Source organism: Cladophialophora immunda (genome assembly GCF_000835495.1).
Source record: "Cladophialophora immunda strain CBS 83496 unplaced genomic scaffold supercont1.2, whole genome shotgun sequence".
Taxonomy (NCBI): domain Eukaryota; kingdom Fungi; phylum Ascomycota; class Eurotiomycetes; order Chaetothyriales; family Herpotrichiellaceae; genus Cladophialophora; species Cladophialophora immunda.
In genome coordinates, this window is record NW_015622542.1 from 1,730,566 (window position 1) to 1,748,523 (window position 17,958).

The 17,958-nt window shown below is 53.3% G+C and overlaps 8 protein-coding genes across 8 annotated transcripts; 3 read left to right on the forward strand and 5 right to left on the reverse strand.

Moving 5' to 3' along the window:
• Nucleotides 1-36: 36 nt before the first annotated feature.
• PV07_02920 (uncharacterized protein) lies at nucleotides 37-849 on the reverse strand. The gene is made up of 2 exons (XM_016389571.1): nucleotides 228-849; nucleotides 37-140 (listed from the first exon to the last, which is right to left on the reverse strand). Exons 1-2 carry the CDS (start codon nucleotides 636-638, stop codon nucleotides 105-107), a joined length of 447 nt encoding a protein of 148 aa, XP_016251473.1. The 5' UTR covers nucleotides 639-849; the 3' UTR covers nucleotides 37-104.
• An 81-nt stretch (nucleotides 850-930) lies between these two features.
• On the reverse strand, nucleotides 931-2,956 carry PV07_02921 (aspartate-tRNA(Asn) ligase). Its single transcript, XM_016389572.1, has 2 exons — nucleotides 1,875-2,956; nucleotides 931-1,825 (listed from the first exon to the last, which is right to left on the reverse strand). The coding sequence occupies exons 1-2, from the start codon at nucleotides 2,868-2,870 to the stop codon at nucleotides 1,151-1,153; spliced, it is 1,671 nt and encodes a 556-aa protein (XP_016251474.1). The 5' UTR covers nucleotides 2,871-2,956; the 3' UTR covers nucleotides 931-1,150.
• Nucleotides 2,957-3,122: 166 nt separating this feature from the next.
• PV07_02922 (uncharacterized protein) lies at nucleotides 3,123-5,198 on the reverse strand. The gene has a single exon (XM_016389573.1). It carries the CDS (start codon nucleotides 5,052-5,054, stop codon nucleotides 3,198-3,200), a length of 1,857 nt encoding a protein of 618 aa, XP_016251475.1. The 5' UTR covers nucleotides 5,055-5,198; the 3' UTR covers nucleotides 3,123-3,197.
• A 107-nt stretch (nucleotides 5,199-5,305) lies between these two features.
• On the forward strand, nucleotides 5,306-7,777 carry PV07_02923 (uncharacterized protein). The gene has a single exon (XM_016389574.1). It carries the CDS (start codon nucleotides 5,366-5,368, stop codon nucleotides 6,464-6,466), a length of 1,101 nt encoding a protein of 366 aa, XP_016251476.1. The 5' UTR covers nucleotides 5,306-5,365; the 3' UTR covers nucleotides 6,467-7,777.
• On the reverse strand, nucleotides 6,451-8,977 carry PV07_02924 (uncharacterized protein). Its single transcript, XM_016389575.1, has one exon. It carries the CDS (start codon nucleotides 8,766-8,768, stop codon nucleotides 6,609-6,611), a length of 2,160 nt encoding a protein of 719 aa, XP_016251477.1. The 5' UTR covers nucleotides 8,769-8,977; the 3' UTR covers nucleotides 6,451-6,608.
• A 131-nt stretch (nucleotides 8,978-9,108) lies between these two features.
• PV07_02925 (uncharacterized protein) lies at nucleotides 9,109-10,319 on the forward strand. Its single transcript, XM_016389576.1, has 2 exons — nucleotides 9,109-9,328; nucleotides 9,392-10,319. Exons 1-2 carry the CDS (start codon nucleotides 9,279-9,281, stop codon nucleotides 9,894-9,896), a joined length of 555 nt encoding a protein of 184 aa, XP_016251478.1. The 5' UTR covers nucleotides 9,109-9,278; the 3' UTR covers nucleotides 9,897-10,319.
• On the reverse strand, nucleotides 9,837-13,371 carry PV07_02926 (uncharacterized protein). Its single transcript, XM_016389577.1, has 6 exons — nucleotides 11,511-13,371; nucleotides 11,269-11,461; nucleotides 11,091-11,218; nucleotides 10,798-11,043; nucleotides 10,673-10,722; nucleotides 9,837-10,616 (listed from the first exon to the last, which is right to left on the reverse strand). Exons 1-6 carry the CDS (start codon nucleotides 11,775-11,777, stop codon nucleotides 9,926-9,928), a joined length of 1,575 nt encoding a protein of 524 aa, XP_016251479.1. The 5' UTR covers nucleotides 11,778-13,371; the 3' UTR covers nucleotides 9,837-9,925.
• A 354-nt stretch (nucleotides 13,372-13,725) lies between these two features.
• Nucleotides 13,726-16,952, forward strand: PV07_02927 (uncharacterized protein). The gene has a single exon (XM_016389578.1). The coding sequence runs from the start codon at nucleotides 14,261-14,263 to the stop codon at nucleotides 16,715-16,717; it is 2,457 nt and encodes an 818-aa protein (XP_016251480.1). The 5' UTR covers nucleotides 13,726-14,260; the 3' UTR covers nucleotides 16,718-16,952.
• Nucleotides 16,953-17,958: the final 1,006 nt, after the last annotated feature.

Consider the following 17,958-nt stretch of genomic DNA (forward strand, 5'->3'; position numbering starts at 1 on the left):
GGGTCCTACGCGAATCACGATGTGTGTGATTTCGGAGAGTGTTCGAAAGGGATCTTGAAGAGCTGCTCGCATGGATATTCCTCGCACTCTAGATTTGCCTGCCCTTAATCCTTCGCAGCATTTGCGACAGGCGCTGAATCCTGTGAATCCCCGTTATTAGCTCCCGCTTTCTCCTCCTGACCAATTCCCCCGTCGCACCCAGCCGGGACATAAACGTAAATACTTACCAAATAGACCTGATACAGCCGAAACCTCAACTCCTTCCCCTCGTACTCGGCCAACACGGCCCTCGCGGCCCACTCGACGGTCAACTGCTTGCCGTTCTTCAGCCCGTAGTCCACGGTGCCGTAGAGCATGCACTCCAGCCCGCCCTCGCCGAACGGGAAGATCTTGTGCAGCGAGTGCTTCCGGCTCTGGATCGGCCCTGTCCAGAGGCCCTTGCGGAGCGCCAGGACCTGGTCCGCGCCCTTGACGGCCTTGGAGCCCATCACGAAGTCGGCGTCCGGCAGGAAGGAGGCCGCGTAGTCGTCGTGCGCGGTCGGCGTGTCCGAGACCTCGTAGAAGCGCTCGAAGAACGGGACGATGCGGGGGTCGATCTTGTCGGCGAGCGAGGGGGGGATTTGGCCCGTGTACGTCATGGTGAAGGAAGGGGGAATTCCAAATTGAGCTCGGGAAGGGGGGTTCTGCGGGAGAATCAGAGATAATTAAGGTGAGAGGAAGTGAAAAAGAGACAAGAATATGTACGGGCTATCGAGTATAAGCACTCGGATTCTCGTGGGATATATTTCGTCCAGGGGGAACCGGGGTGACGTCCCCCCGCATCGGCAGGGGGTTGCGGGACCGGATAGCGCCCCAAGGCTATATACAAGGATACTCGGTGCCACCGCAAGGCTGTGGCGTGTTCTGTGGGGTTTGGCGAAGAATGAAGGGTTTCGAGTTGCGCGACTTTCTCAATCCAGAATTGTCTAAAGACTACGATCTATCTGGGTCATCCCACACCATGTGGTTGTCTGTCTCTATTCCTCAACTTTCTCTGAACCTAACATGGCCTGTCGAAGCAAATGGGTTCTCGGACTCCTACCTCCCGGTACCTCCCACCCCGAAAATCCACCGACCATCCCATGCAAGCCTCGGACAGAATGAAGAAAGTCTAAGGCCTCAATCTCTGCGGATCTCTCGGGAAAGGTGTCGCCTGCCTCACGTTGTCCAACCCTAGGAAGAACATGACAATACGATTCAGACCCAATCCGCCACCGGCGTGAGGCCGACACCCCTGCCTGAACGCGTTGACATAGTCTTGAAACCCTTCCGCGTTCGGGTCGACCCCTTTGCGCATCATAGATGCTTCTAGCTCGGTGGCATCGTTGATACGCTGAGCACCGGACATGATCTCCTCTCCCCGCATGAAGAAGTCGTAGGAATTGGACAATTTCGGGTCGGTCGGGTGTGGTTTCGTGTAGAACGGCCTGACTACCATTGGGAATTCATCCAGCACGTAGAAATCCGTATCGTACTTTTCTCTGATCAACTGTCCCAGTCTCTTCTCCTGGGCTGTCGTCAAGTCTGTGACATAGTTATCTTGTTCGGTGGTGTCCACGCCTGCATCTCTCAGAATCTTAATTCCTTCGAAATATTTCAACCGTAAGGCTTTGCCTTCCTTGATGTGGAAATCTCCTGCGCGGGGGAAGGACTTTTGCACAATGGCAATCTCGTCCTTGAAGCGAGATTGGAGCTCGTGGACGATGAAGACAATGAGATTCTCGGCAAATTCTAGGACCTCGTGGTAGTGGTGGTTGAAGACCATCTCAAAGTCGAGACCGGTGAACTGAGGGGCGGTTAGCACTGCTCTCAAGGGAGTGAGTCGGAAGTCATACCTCCGTCAAGTGGCGATGGGTATTGCTGTTCTCGGCGCGAAAGACCGGGCCAATCTCAAAGACACTCTCGCAATCCCCCGCAATAAGCATCTGCTTGTGCAGCTGCGGAGACTGGGCGAGGAACCCGCTCTTGCCAAAATAGTTGTTCACTTCAAAAACTCCAGATCCACCCTCTGTTGCCGCACCAAGGAGCTTGGGTGTGTTGAACTTGCGGGAACCAGATTTGCGCATGAATTCTTCAAACAAGCCTTCGACGCCAGAGGAGATGGTGAAGATCGCTTGGTTGCACTCCGTTTGTAGATCGATCACCCGGTTGTCGAGACGGGTTTTCAACGTGACGATAGGAGCTCCCTCAGCGTCGACCGCCGGTCCTTCTTCTTCCCCTGTTATTGATGGTGGCGGTGGCCGTTCTGCATCTTTCACTTGCATAGGAATCTGCTCGGCAGCGGAAGCGATGAGGTAGATTTTTGTGACGTGCAGCTCGAGGTTGCTGATTGAGGCCGAGGCCACAGGAGGGTCGGGCTTCTTGACTATTCCTGAGACGCGCACGAACGAGTTGACGTTGACGCTCACGGCCCATTTCACCATTTGCCTGGACACAGCTTCCCCTGTGGCTGCAACGACAGCTTGGATGGTTTTACCTTGCTGGCGCAACATGAGGAATGCTAGTTTTGCGCTCTGGCTCCTGGAATTGTGAACTCTCACGATCACGGTGACCTCTTTGTCGACATGCTCCTCTCCTAGCTTCTTGAGATGGGTTATCTCGGGGTCGTCTTGCGGCAACGTGCCATATTTGTCCTTTGCCGTGTCCTCGCCGGCCTGTGCCTGTTGAGCTGCTTTTTGTTCTGCCTCTTTTGCTTTTGCCGCGGCCTTCTTTGCGGCCTTTTCTGCCTCTTTCTGCGCTTTCTTCAACGCATTCTTCGAGGGTGCGCCGTCGGCGGACACGTTAGGGTTGTCTTTCGCATGTGTCGGTAATGCGGCTTCCTTGTTCTCCATTTTGGTCTGAGGATTACAGAAAGTAGAAACAAGACAAAGAACGCAACCAATGTGACTGCGGGAGAATTTTGAGAGCAGGAAAGACTGGAATTGAGTCATGAGATGAAAAGTGGGCTGTTCGAAATCATAGTGGGGGTACCATTGGAGAATGCCAGCCTCGCGAGAATTGGCAGCCTCGCCGCGCCAAACCGCCCCAAGACATATACACTTTGATGGATCGTGAGTAGCCGGAACGACAAGAACACATAACGAGCTTAATCATTTCATTCAGATATTGGGGTATCTTATGTGCTCATCAATAATTAAACAGCGCTTTTGGATCGAGAATCATTGCTCCATCGCAGCGAGAACTGTCCGTACAGACGCATCCTCAGCGACCCACGTCTCAATTCTCTCAACCACGTCTCCCACGAGTTTTGCATAAGTTTCTGACTCGTTGAACATCGAAGTGTGTGCGGCCACTTCATCAATCCCTCCCATATATACTCTAATCCATGTTGCGTCTCGCTTGCGTGTATTCGGATCTACCGCGGGGAGAGCACAAAATTTGCGGTCTTTCTGAGGTTTTCCGTTTTTTGGCGGAGGCCCAGAGACTTTTGCATCTTGCCGCAGCTGCTTCTCATAGTCTTCTGGGTTCACGGTGGGAGATGTTTTGAGGAACTCATTTTGCAGCCGGATTCCTTGCTCTGTGGTGGACTTTAGCGCTTGTTCCTGCTGCTTGCGCTGACGTTTTCGCGATAGCTTTTCGCGTTCTTTGACGGATTTGTTCCAGTCTTTCACCGCCCTTTCATATGCCTGCACTTGCCGTTCATGTTCTTTTTGAACCAATTTGAGGGTGTCTTCGTCGTGATATTGGCTGGCATCAAATTCCGCCGGTCGCTCCGGCAATGCTGGAAGTGGTGGTAACCCCAGTTCAACAGACAGGGCTTCTGCCGAGCCCCGGCTATCGCATATTGAACCCGAAATCGAAGTGTGCTCACTTGCGCTGGAGACAGGAGTACAAACTGGTGGATCTGGATCGATCTTGAGCTCGGCCACGTCTTTTGAAATGACCTCACCGTCACGATGTTCTTCGAGAGACAGGCGCGGGCTCGAGAGGGTTGAGGGATGAAGACTTTCTCCGGATGACCGTCGTGTGGACATATCCTGAAGTTCCGTTGTAGGAGGTTCTAGTAATGTTTGATGTTTGCCCGGAGAAGGCGATCTCTCCCTGATAGGCCCAGTGCTTGCCGAATAGTAATTGACAAACCTCACGCGCTTCATCAGCTTCCCTTCAGGCGTTTTTGGCTCTAACGTCTCGTCAACGTCCTCTAGAGCGCGAATCGCACTATAGCGCCTCTTCAAGCCCGGATAGTCTGCAAGGCAGCCACCAAACTCGAGGTGAGAAGAAACATAATCTCCGGCTGCTTTCGCCAATTCTCCGCAGTGCTTGTTCCAAAAATACCAGGCTCTTCGCAGTTTGCCTTTCCTGTTAGCCAGATGAACGTCATTGGAGTACGCGGGGTTATATGTTGGATCCTGAGACGTTGACGAGGCATCTGAAAAGGGACTTGGATGAGGTAGCTGTGAATCTGGGAGCTGAGGAGGAGTCCGAAATAAGCTGGCAATACCGGTTCCCACCACCCCAGGGTGCATCCCCAGGAATGGAGTGTCAAAGGCAATGAGCCCAAGAACACGATGTTGGAAGAGACTGTTGTTCCCCGGAGGAAAATGGGAGGGTAACAAGACCACTTCGGCAGCGAGTATACCTCCCAGGCTGTGGCCGACCAATATCACATCCGTGGTACTCGATTCGCGAGGAGCCAACCAATTGCTGAAATCATCTCGGGCGAAGGAAATGTTCCTACGCGACTTGTACCGAGGATAGATCTTCGTGTAGACAACATGGGTTTCTGCCACAGCCGGAGTCAAGAGGCTATGAACATGAGCCGGGAAGCTCTTGAAGCTGGTCTCCGTGCCGAGAAAGCCATGGATATACACAACGAGCAACGTGCGGCGATTGTCGCCAACTGGTTTGATAGGTTGGAGCGACTGGGTTGATGATGCCCGTGGATCATGTAAACCGCCGAGATAGATAGATGAGTTGGGATCTGGACTGATGGAGGGCGATAGATAGCCCACAAGCCCATTGGAAGCGGTTGATGGGTTTCTGGGAGGAAGAGGGGGTTTCGATTGTGCTGCCATGGCGGCAGGAAGTCTGGAGAGAAAGATTCAGCATGACGGAGACAGGAAGAAATGCCTGCCTGGTTGTTTCACGCCGGTGATAGCATGGTTGGTTCTATCAGGGTGATTCGTGGTGTGGCTGTGGTGATCGCCCGTCCCTGTACGGAGTATGTCCCTTCGTCTCTAGTTGTTGGTGTTGCGGGTCTTGGTCTGGAACAAGGCGACGTCATGCCGCATGCGCCTCCATCTCGCAAAGTGCCAGCCTGAATAAACAAGGCTCGACTACACCAACGGGTCCAGCTTTGACTGAGCATCTGTGTGCACTGTGCACCATGGCTCCACAAGTCGAAATCTCCATCCCTAACACCACGATATCTGGCAGCTCAAAACCCTATACCATCTACAACGTCACGCTCCGCTTACCCCTACGATCCTTCACCGTGCAGAAGCGCTACTCCGACTTCCTTGTCCTGCACAATGGGTTGACCGACCAGGTCGGCTCACCACCGCCCTGCACATTGCCTGCGAAATCATGGTTTCAGCGAACTGTTTCCAATCCGCAACTGACGGAAGAACGACGGCGGGGGCTAGAGACATACCTCAAGACCATCAACGAGATTGACGACTCACGGTGGCGCTCGACCAGTGTGTGGAGAGCCTTTCTCAACCTTCCATCCTCCTTTGCGACTCAGACATCAAGTAAAGCGGGCACACTACACTCTGTCATATCCGGTCCTGGTGGGGGAGGCGCTCCGATCACAGACCCGGTTATCTGGCTTGATGTCCATCGTGATCTGAAGGCCCAGCTACAGGACGCGCGTCTGAACTTGACGAACCGTGACCAAGCATCCACACCCCAAAAGCAACACGAAGCAAGTGCGGCTGCAAAGAGCCATCTCGTAAAGGCGGGATCTTTGATTGCTGCATTAGAGGAAGGCCTGACCAACATACAAAATGCTACAGAGGGAGGATGGGGTGGACAGAAGCTCGGAGAGGGCGAAGTCCGCAGAAGAAAAGATTTGATCGCGTCAGCCAAAAAGGACAAAGATGGCCTCGAGAACCTGCTGAACGCCATGGCCACGAAGTCCAAACTCGATAGTGCAGTCGCCTCTATGCAAGAGACCCAACATCTCATGGGCAACGGTAACAACAAGCCTAAGGTCGGCGGAGGCAGGGTCCTCGGCAAGGAGACTGCCGAAACGAGAGAACTCGACAATCAAGGCGTCCTCCAACTCCAAAAGCAAAAGATGGCCGAGCAGGACCTCGACGTTGAAGAATTGCGGAAAATTGTGCAGCGGCAAACGGAGCTGGGAATTGCCATCAATCAGGAGTTGGAGGTACAGAACGAGATGCTGAGGATGGTAGATGAGGACGTCGATCGCGTCCACGGAAAGATCCAGATTGCGAAGCGGAGGATCGGGAAGATATCATGACCATCATGACTATCATCAACATCCTGCTTCGAGAGATGTAATCGTCGTAGCATGCATCACTCGTGGTATCTGGTACACAAAACAACACTTTTGGAAACCGCCCTCATTCCCTGGATCCATGTCCATTCTAGGGTACAATGGCTCACCCTTGCGGCTTGGGAACTTTGTTCAGAAACTCCTCTGCATCCACTGCATCAACACTCGACCGGTCATCCTCATCCTTGCTAATCAATCCGAGCTTGCTCTTGCGAATGGTCCACCACAACTCGCGTCTGTTCCCACCCAACTGCTCGCGAAAGATCTTCTCCTTGAGCTGGCGCATGACGGCATTGTACAACATTGGCTCTTCATATCCGATTAGCTCCTGCCTCATCTCACCCAAACCCGCCACGACGCGTGGGTAGTTCTGGCCGCCGAAATCGCTCTTCACCAATCCCTCCAGGATCTCTTGCATCTGTCTCACCGCATCCTTTACAATTTCCATATCACCCGTCGATTCCAACAATTGTTTGAACTCTGGAATTGCGTTGTCCGGCGAAATATGGACCTTCCCGCGCTCGGTAGATGGTCGGGTTTTGCGGAACAACTCCTCCACATTGAGTCCCGATAAAGGCTTTTCTGCCTCTCTATCGCGATATCGTCTTCTCCCTTTGACTTTACTGGGCACTTTCTTCACATCTGCTGCCTCAATCAGGCGTCTAAGCGCTCCTTTACCACGCTCCCGCAGCTCCGGAGGTTGTTCTTGAAGTGAGTCGAATCTTTCTGGTCTTTTCGGGAACTCATTTTTCTTCTCTGGATCGGAGCTGTGGACAGCCCGGTATTTGATCGCGCTCTCGATCGTGTGGAGAAGAGGTGAGAATGTGTCATCGATGGCCATCATTTCCTCGTCCTCATCTCGGAGTAGACTCATGCTGTCCACAAAATCACTCATGCTTTGCAATAGGCTTTCAGAGGGAAGATTGCGGTGTTCGGTCAATGCCTTTCCGGAGACAGTGAGGACTTTATCTAGGGGCGGGAAGCGGTAGGATCGGAGATCTTCTGCAAAGGGGAGGATGTTCTCGATCAGGCACTCGAAGTCTGCTTCGACGAGCGGTGACAAGAGCGTGAGGATTGGTTCCACCATGTCTTTCTTAACAAGACGGCCGATGGCTACAGATCCGAGTTCGTAGAGGGAATGGATCAAGGAGGAGAGAGCGAGTGCCGCTTTGTCGTTGCCTTTTTGCGGGACGATCATGTTTGTGTTGTCCATTAGCATGTATCGCTCCACGTTTTCCGCTGGAATGAAACCCAGAATATCGTATGTCATCTCTGTCTCCAATTTGGTGATATTTTGCTCCGACTCCGAGATCGGTACCGCTGTTCGCCCGTATTCATACCCTCTGGCGAGTTCTTCGCGGTCCAGGACCTTGGCTCCGCCTTCGTACTCTTCGCCCTTGACTTTATACTTGTACAGGTTGTGGACATTAGTGACATTCTCCGCGTCGTCTTGCTCTGCGCCGTCGCTGGGTTTTACGACGTATGCACTAGCCGTGGGAGGTCGTCTGACAGACGTCTTGAAATATCGTTCGACATCGATAGACAAGGCCGTGTCATACTGGGTTGGATCACCAAGTTTCATTTGGCCTTTATATGTAGGCGTCGGTCGGACCGGCTTGATTTGCGGTCGGGACAGCTCGTCGATGGCTTCTTGCATCGTTCCCAGCACTCCTCCACTGAGATCAACCAGTTTCTGCAGAATCCTTTCGTTCTTCCCCTTGAGCTCGGGTTTGTCTTCCTCCTTGAATCCATATTCTGGATCATCAAAGTCCACGCCCAACACCACCAATTCAATGTTATTGCTCTTGAATTGTTCCGCCGTGCTTTCGATGTCGTCGTCGTCAATCGGACTTCCCGTCGCATTGGTGATCACGACAATTTTCTTTTTGTACTTGAGATGCTTGCAATGCCTCATCATCATGTCGACGGCAATGATGATGGCCGAGAGAACATCGCGGTCGTCTGTCCCGCTGGGTTTGAGAAGCCTGGGCAAGTTCTGCAACTCGGCCATCAGGATCTGGGCAACTGGCTGAAGCACGCTGATGTGTCTGTAACTGGGGTCCCCTTGCATTTCGTTGTCGGTATCGTCGGTGCCGAGTCCAACAACCCCGACCTGAAGCGTCTTACGACCCGTGAAGACCACGTTGGTGATTTTGTCGTAAACCCACTGTAGAGCCCAGTCGAGATCGCTCTGGTCTCGACCATTGTGCTTCCTGCCCATCGACCGGGCCAGGTCAACAATGTATATTGTCACCTCCTTTTCCATCTTGGCTACGATATTGCCAACGCAGGCTGAAGTTCCCTCGGATCATCAAATCCGCAGTTGGACCAGGGCTGCGGGTGGAACATGTGTGAGGAGCCAGGCAGGATGAAGGGGAAAGGAATATCGGACAAGCCAGCTTCGAGAGGCCAGGCAGAGATACGTGTGACTAGATCGTGGGGTGCTTGCGATGGTGAATGCTGGTGGGATTGTCGAAAGCGGGGAGTAGGCAACGGTCACGAATGTCTCGCGTCTTCACGTGTACGGAGCCCCAGATTACACGCGAACGAAAACCCTAAATTGTTGCCAGAGACGGCGAGGTGTCAGTCATGTGGGGAAGATGGGTGCAGCAGGGCTTTCGCACGGGATTACCTACATCGTAAAATAGGCCACGCCATTATTACTTTCCCAGACCGCATTCATTGACGCTACCAACGCGCCTCGTTGTCGAGAAAGATTCCACGCGGCTAATTGTAGCGCTCCAGACTTACTCCGGTACCAGGATCTTCACTCGATATGCCAGAGACATCAATCTTCTACTCGGCAGCACCCTACCACATCATTAGGTGAGCTCGCCGACGTTGTAACAGCATTGATTTCCAGGCCAGGCTAATGTCGTCCCTTCAAAGCTATGGTGTGCTCCTGGGCACGACGACTTTCCAATCGTTCGTGGGCGGTATCGTAGCCTTCAAAACGCTTCCTCGACCTCAGTTTGCGACCCTCCAGCAAGCGACATTTCCCATATACTTCGCCATGCAGACCGCCTTGCCCGTGGCTCTCGCGCTGACCTTTCCTGCCGAGAGGACTGCGATCGGAACAAATCCGGCGAGCATGGCGGGCGTGCTCCTCCCAGAAAACAGGCTGCACGTATTCACTCCACTGGTGACCATGCTCGTCTCGGGACTGATGAACATGGCATACCTCGGCCCGGCAACGACCAAATGTATGCGGGAGAGGAAACACCAGGAGACTAAGGACGGGAAAAAGAGCTATGATCCGCCGCCGCATAGCGAAGAGATGCAAGCACTCAATAAGAGATTTCAGACGCTGCATGGCACATCTTCGTTGGTGAACCTGATGTCATGGGTTGCTATGGTCTGGTACGGCTTCTATCTCGGCCAAAGGATTGCCTGAAGATGCCCTACAACCTGACGGCGGTCAATTCATGCTACCTCCAGATGTTCTCCCTCGGTCGCCTTGTCAGTAGCTTCAGCATTCGTCCCTTTCTCTGCCTGCCTGGACTTGACCCTTTCAACTCCAATATCCTTTAGACTGCGTCCTTCCTGTCGAAGTCTCTCAAGCTCATTCGCCTGATACGCATACTCTGCTCTTTCCGCCTCGCTCATTTCGGGTCCCAAGAACAAGAACAGAATCTGATATGCCCACACTGCGCCCATGAAGATCCCAATCACCTTTCCATAGTCGAAGCGCTTCTCTCCATTATGTGGTGGAAGTGGATACCGCTCCCCGATAACTGCTTGAATGGTCGCGGACGCCGACGATGCCAAGTTACCCAGTTGATAAGTGAGTCCAACTGCCGTGGTTCGAAGAGCCTCCGGGACAACCTCCATCAAGTGGATTGGTATAACGCCCCAGGCTCCTCCCACGAAGAACTGTAGCGCGAATGCCGAAGCTACCAGACTCATATCGTGTGGTATGATGTACGCCGGCACGAGCGCTCCCCCGCAAACACAAGCCACGAGCATGGTCAGTCTCCTGCCGAAGAATGTGCTCACATAGCCTAGCGTAGTGCCGCCGATAAGAGCCCCGAGTTGACCGATACAGCTGATTATGGTCACGTCGGTCGGGCCTAGAAGGACTTGATTCTTGAGGAAGGTCGGGTAGAAATCCTGACTGAATGGTTTCATGAGCATTATTCCGACATTTTTCAGTGCCAGGCAGTGACTCACCTTCCATGGCTGCATGAATTGAAACCGGTCATCAAAACAACTAAATACACCTTCAAATCAATCTGTCAGCACATTCAATCTAGTATGGCTCCAGCCGGCCGCCAAAAGGTTAAGATCAGGCTTACAAAGAGGACCCAGTTCTGCTTGATAGCCACCCAGGAGTCTCTGACCCATGCTTTGAAAGCTGCAGACTTGACGTGCGAATGATCGCCTGTTTGCTTGTCCGCAATGAGCTGTGCTTCTCGTTCGGCCGCCATGACTTGAAACATATTTGTCTCTGGAAGCGACCAACGGAAAGCGATGATAAGGACTGGAGGGCCAGCCCCAAACCAGAAGAGCGATCGCCAGCCATGGGAGGTGGTGGGCACAAGCTGCAAGTAGTGAGCGACAGTAGGAATCGAGGGCATGTTGGACTCACGGCACGATAAAAGATGGACGCAAGCAGATAGCCTGTCGCATAACCCTGTTCAAACAAACCCGACAAGAGCCCGCGAGCATCGTAAGGCAAGTCCTCAAGAGCTGTTGCTGCGGCAGGGCCAAAAAGACCTAACACAAAGTTAGAGTGCATTTTTCAACAAGAGGCACAGCCATCTCACCTCCCATGGCAATGCCATACAAGGACCGGACCCCGAGGAACTGAGGGAGGGTGTTGCAAAATCCTGAGGCAAGTTCCAGCACAATAAAGAGGGACAGGTTGATGATCATGGGCCATTTGCGGCCATATCGATCGGATATCGCTCCAAACGTCAAGGCGCCCACGCTGCGCAGCATCAACGTCACAGTCAGGCCCTGCCGATGGTTTAGAGAGTTGAGCATTCAAGAACAGAGAGCCACGCACCCATGAGACCGCCGAGTTCTCGACGCCAAAGTCCTTTGCGATTTCAGTGATGGTAAGAGAAACAGTGAAGAAGTCGAATGCATCCCAGGTCCATCCAAGGAAGCCTGCCAAAAACATAAGCCATTGATGCCTGTCGAGTTCTCTGAGGATATGGTATGGATTGCGCAGTCGGGTCCGCGGGGGCTTAAGACTGGTCGGTCGAGTAAGGAAGTAGCGGGCAATCTGTTTGGGTGAGTAAAACCACCCTGCTGCCATATGATTATACATATTGAAGGCCGGAAGTCAATAACAAAGAAGATCTGAGAAGAGAAGGAAGGAATGCAGCGTCCTACTTGGAGAAGTCGACCTCAAATACCTTTCAAGACCCTGCCCCTGATGATAGTGTCATGCTCTTCCCCTTATCCATGCAAGATAGAAAGGGACTTTGCAAGTCCCAAGCACGCGTCCATTGCCATGTTGATCAGCCATAAGGTCGCTTACAGCACGATCATCGATTGACGCCCAGCCTCGACCGGCACCTGCAGTGCAGGGGTGTGAAGCACGTTGTGTAGGTCTCTCCAAGGGCCGTCGCATCCTGCTCTTCTCTGACCGTGATTGAGACGGTCTGGTCGATCCGATAACGTCTATGCCAACCATAGCTGCTGGGTGACGCTTCCATCTTGGCTTTCGACGCCACTGATTCAAGCCAAGGAGGATTGTCGCTCAAGACTTGAAGCCAATGCTACCAAGCTGTTGCATGGCATGTTCTTCGCAGACATCGAATGGGAAGAACCCCCGCATTTCTTAGGTTGCAGCGCAGATCCCTCGTGTTGGTATTGTGGGGATAAGAGCCATCACCAAGAAGCAGCTCGTCGCAAAATCGGGTACAACGTCTTTCGGCACTGCTCTGAGAGGTCAATAAACAGCCCTTGAGAAAGTCTGCTAAGATCGGTTTGACCGCCGACGTCCCCGGGAGCGTGGAAAGACTCGGAATATCGCTCGTGAAACCCGGCACTATGGTGCGTTCATTCATGCACTCGCAGCCGCTGCGATGTCAGAAGATTGCCCACCTCTGGCTTGTCTGCCCGGGGCCATTCTGATCCAGATGTAGCCGGATCAGGCAGTTTCTTTCTCAAAGCGTCTCTGTAAATCAATGGCACGTTTGCAGAAACTCGTCGACGAACTTGGTGGAGCAGAATTTCCAGTCTCACACGAGGGACATTTGGCTTATCTTCGTTGCTCTCTGCCCTGACACGTCCTGCTTCCCACTCAGGCTGCCCGCACAGTCTAAGTGCAGCCTAAAACAATGCTAGTCGATAACATTCTCTTCATAGGATCGTGTGAGGGGAAGACTTGACGGTGGAAAGGTAGCGCACCGTACGCGATGTCCAGCTGACCTCGAGCAATCCTGCCATGTAGGAGTAGCGCACGGAGTCAATTAGCCTCGAGGAGACACGCATGGTGAAGCAGAAGAGGAAAGCTGCTCTGGATCCAAAGCCGGACACGTACATCAGCAGCCCTGGCGCCGGGTCAGAAATGGAGCCACAGTTCCAACGCGATGTGGAATTTTTTGAATCCTTCCTCCGCCTGGGAGCGAGGAGGGAATGCAGGCTGCACGCGTGATCGAGGGAGCATTTCGGCCGCAATCAGATCCTAACCGCCACAGGGAGAGGGAAGGAACAAGGAGGTTTGCAGGAGGCTTTTGGCGCGACTCGTTGATGGAATCCGTATTCGTTCACCAGAGCAAAGACCGATTCGGCCCCCATCTTCTGCCTCAGGTCAGCTTCAGAGAGAATGAGTAAGGACCCGAAGGGCTGGACGGCTCCTCTATCAGGCTGGCAAACCTGCCCTGGTGCCAGGAAGCCAGCATCCGACAGAGGGCGCCACCAGGTGTGCTGCTGATTCGTCGTGGGACTTCTGATCCTCGTAGGATTCACACGTTCTTTTCGGGGTTTGTCGGGTAGTTGTGGCCCCTGAGGTTCTTTTGATCAGTAATAGTAGTATCTAGTAGTAGGTAACGAAGGTGTGCAGTGCAGTGCAGAATTATGGAAACATCAACGTTGTTTCGGTTCGGGTCGGTTCGCACAAAATCTCCAACCACCCGGAAATTGACATTCCATCGTGTGTGTCGACGACTTGCCCTTCCTCTACAAGTACTCCGTATATTATCCACGATGCCTTCGGATCACCAGAGTCATGCTCTTTCCGGCAACCGCAAATCTCTCCCGAGGGGACGGTTAGGACGGTGCTCTGCGCAAGGCCCAAGTTGAAACGTGGGCCACCTTTGGCAAACAGCCTTAGTGCTTACCACGACCTCCTTTGCTCGCTCGCTAAGTTTCGAAACTGGGTCGAGTTGAGCGCTTCTCACGCTCATCGTCCATTCCCTGGCACGCCTGTGTCTTTGTAAAGAGCTATGTGGGATCCTCTCGCCTGGTGAGGCTGATGGCGCCCCTTGGGACCTGGGCCTGAACCCTTTCGTGGCGTCTTCAGCATATCAATAATGTCGCAATATGAGGGGCTATTCACTGGGCTGACTCTTTTCCAGGGCGAGCGTCTTTGCTGACTGTCGTCGAGATAAATGCTCTAGCCACTTCATTGTGCGACGACCCCTGCCCTCAAACGCTCATGGCACGCTCCCAAAGTATATTTCCGTCGTGGTGCCAGAGGCATATACTCCGGGCATTTCTGCTTCTATTTGTGGCGGGCAACCATTCTTCAGCATAATCGTTTACCAAGTCACACTCTTTTTGTTTTTTTGTTTTATTTTCACGATGAATCACATCGGCGCGGGCCGCCGAGCCTCTCGTTCTTTGTATGGAAAACTCTTCAATGTCGTCGGAGAACCGGCTGCGCTCGATTCCCAGCAATCCCTCGATCCTATCATCCCGGCCGCGAAAAGAAGTTATACTGTTCAGAGTCTGTCCAGTCCGCAGGAGAGGTTCATCGAGTACGAGAAGATCGAACTGAGCGATGTATCGACTCCGAACCCTGCCCCGACATTCGGCCAGTCCCTCGAGGGGCCCAAAGAAGCAATCCGCAGAGGGTTCTGGCCAAATTCGCACAAGCTGCTACCTCATCTGGTTGCCAGCGCGGTCACGGTAGCAGTTATCCAGTTGAGTTTCCGCAATCGGTACTGGATGGATCTGATGGACCCAAATGTCGAAATCCTCCCCGGCATCACCCAGGGCGGCGCAATGAACGCCCTCCAGCTAGCGGCCAAGCTCCATGAGTTGATCCTGGTTGCCTCATTGGGGACGATTGTCATGCACGTCGCCCAGGCACATTTGGTGGGCAACCATGGACTGCCGTTGGGAATGCTCGCCAACAGTTTCGCGATCGGCTCAGGGGACTACATGCGGACAAAGGGCTTCTGGTCCTCGATTTGGACGGGCAAGGCGCACTACTGGCGATTCTGGCTGCTCTCCGTGCTGGCTACATTATTAGCGACATTGGTTGGTCCGTCTTCCGCCATTGCAGTCATCCCGTCCCTCAACTGGTTCAGCGTGGACAAGCCCTTCGACAATGATGTGCTCCCCTTTTACATCTTCAACGAGAGTACTGTCCTATGGCCAGACGCCGTGACTCGTGCGAGCGAGAATGCTCCTGATTCAGGGATCGACTGCGTTACTGCTGCGATAACGACCACCGAGCAAGACGCCTGTCCGGCCGGAGGCTTCAGAGACACCTACAGCTGGGTAGGCAATCTGCTGTTTGCCAATTCCAGCGCTGGTTCCAACATCAGCTTTCCTGACGCCCGCGGAGATACTCGGAGAGTGCTGTCCACGCAGAGTTGCACCAGCGACTTCGACGGCAGGGCATCCGGCGTGTCGCTGAACAGCTTCATCACCGGAGCATTGACGGCTTACTGGACGTTCGCCCAGAACAACTGGCAGGGTCTTGCTCTGATGACTGCACAGCCTAAGCTCAGTCTCGCTGGGCCCATCTACGCACCCAAGGTCGAAGTCATGTGCAACGGGTTCGACTTCTACAATGTTTCCGAGGTCGAAGCCCGCACCCATGTCAATTTTCCCAGTTTCACACCCGACAAGCAGCTTCCCAGCAAGGACTACATCTTGCCATACCACAGTACCCTCAACGACACGACATTCGACTGGGTTCAAATGCCAGCGGGGGCGGACAATCCAGCCATCGGTGCGGCGGTCAGAGTTCCCTGGGAATATATCCAAGTGGACGATAACAATCAGCTGAGGCAAGCAACAGAGATCCATGCCTGTAGCATCTACGCCCAATGGGTTCCCGTCGATGTCTTCTACGAACCACGGACCAGCGATCAGGTGGCCTTCAACGTCAAAGGCAAATTGGCCAACACTTGCCTTTCGCTGCCTCACGAAAATGCCGCGGTCGATCAACCCATCAGGAACATGACCATCGACATGGACTTTGCTAACGCCATCAACCAGAACATCACTTTTGTTACAGGAGACACCCCTGCCTTTGTAGGCATGCTTGAACAAGCAGTCTTCCCGGACGACCGGGTTACGGACGAAGTGCTCAACGCTTTCAAATCACCATTTGTCGGAAGCGCTAAGACGGGCGCAAACGCAAACCTCACTGATGACGAGGTCCGTCAGAGCCGTGCCACGATGATATCAACCATCTTAGCAGGCGTCATCACCGATGGTCTGGCCCGTATCGCTGGTAACGGACTGTACCCTTACTCCGCTTCCATGTTCTTGACCAACGAGACTGAGGACGGAAGTCTTGTGGGCAGGTTCCCTGTCAGCACTGCACAAGGCGGTGAAGACACCGTATTGAATTCCACTGCCGCCGATGTCCGCAACTGGCTTCGCATTGACCCTGTGTTTGACCGCTACGGGTACGGCTATCGCTGGGAAGGTTCCAAGACCGTCCAGTTTGGAATCATTGTCCTTTTGATTCATGTCGCTGTTGCTGCCATCCATTCCCTGTTCGTCATCTATCAGGTCGTCATCCTGAAGGAAGGGCTGGTGACCTCCTGGACCACAGTCGCAGAGTTGATAACGCTCGCAATGAACTCGACGCCCTCACCCAGGTTGCAAGACACTTGTGCAGGGGTTACAGCGGCGAAAACATGGAGGCAGGTCGTCACTGTGAGGGAGACGTACCCAGGCCATTTGGAGATGGTGGTCGGCCCTGAGGAAAAGGCCAAGCACCCGCAAGCCCAGGCAGGGAGGCTGTACGGACACGTTGTGGAAAAACGAGGTATCGTGGACGAAGGGGAGGCCTGAGCTGAGCCTACGGAGATGTTGGAAAGGGGCGAGATGTGATGGATTGAGCAGGATATGCATTATGCCAAGAGTTACGATGATTTCTGAAGATGTGGTGTCTCCAGTCTTTTTCTAGTGTTGATGGCTGTTTTGTCGTGTTTGATAGGCGTGGCAGCGATTGTGTATAGCGGATGATACCCCCCCAAATTGAGCACCTTTGCACAATCACGGCGGTGCTAATCAAACCCTCCTCGCCCTTGATTGCTTGACGAGCTGAGAGTCGCAAGCATTTCCTAAAAGTGGTCGTCGAATTGAAAGTCGGCCTCTTTTCGAGATGCGAGGCTGCGAAGGGGCTTCTCATGAACTAGCCCCTGAACTTCATATGATTGGCATGCTCCCATCAAGCATGCCCGTAGTGCTCATCTCGCATCTCGAGGAATATAACCCGACTGAGTTTAGTGCTTTCAGCGGATCTTACCTATTTGGGTGTCCGTAGGCGTGTGAGGCTGTTCCTTGGATTGGACTCATGGTCAAGACAAGTCGAACAGTGTTGTACACTGCAAGCCTAGGCTGCTTGTTTGAGATGATCCATGTAGGAACCGACTCTTAAGCTCGGGAGGCCTGAGTCGAATTCTACTCGGCAAAGAGAGATCGAGAGCGGTAATTGGTCTTGGTCGTATCGCCCTCAAGGGTGTTTCTGGGGGCTGTAGGCCGGAGGCTTTGAGTGTACAATTGGAATTGATCTCAGGAGGCAGGGCATCGCCCGGTGTGTTTCAAATCGTGGCCGGCAGGTAGTGATGGTTGTAGAATTATAAGTACCGAGTTCGCGCACATCTGTTTCTCACGTCCATTGACATTGGTACTTTCATCTTGAGCCATTCCTCGGATTTCCTCACTGCCTGTCCTCTTCACGGAAAGCGACCATTTTAGATCCAACACTTCGACCATGGCCTCCTTCTTCAGCCTCTTCAAGAAGCGCAAGGCACCACTCGCCTGTGTGATGTCTCTTGATCAAGGCCACACTCACACCCAGGCCTGTTTCGTCGAGATCATGCCCCTTTCCGTTGTGGAGCTCTTTCAGTCTCAGGGGTGTGCGTCCTGCCCACCAGCTCTTCCACTCATTCAAGATGCAACGAACAACCCGAACCTCCTGCTTCTCACGTACGATGTGACGTATTGGAACCCATCCAGCGGGTGGGAAGACACGTTCGGTTCGACACAATGGGACTCGAGACAACGCCAGTACCTAACCAAGTGGGGAA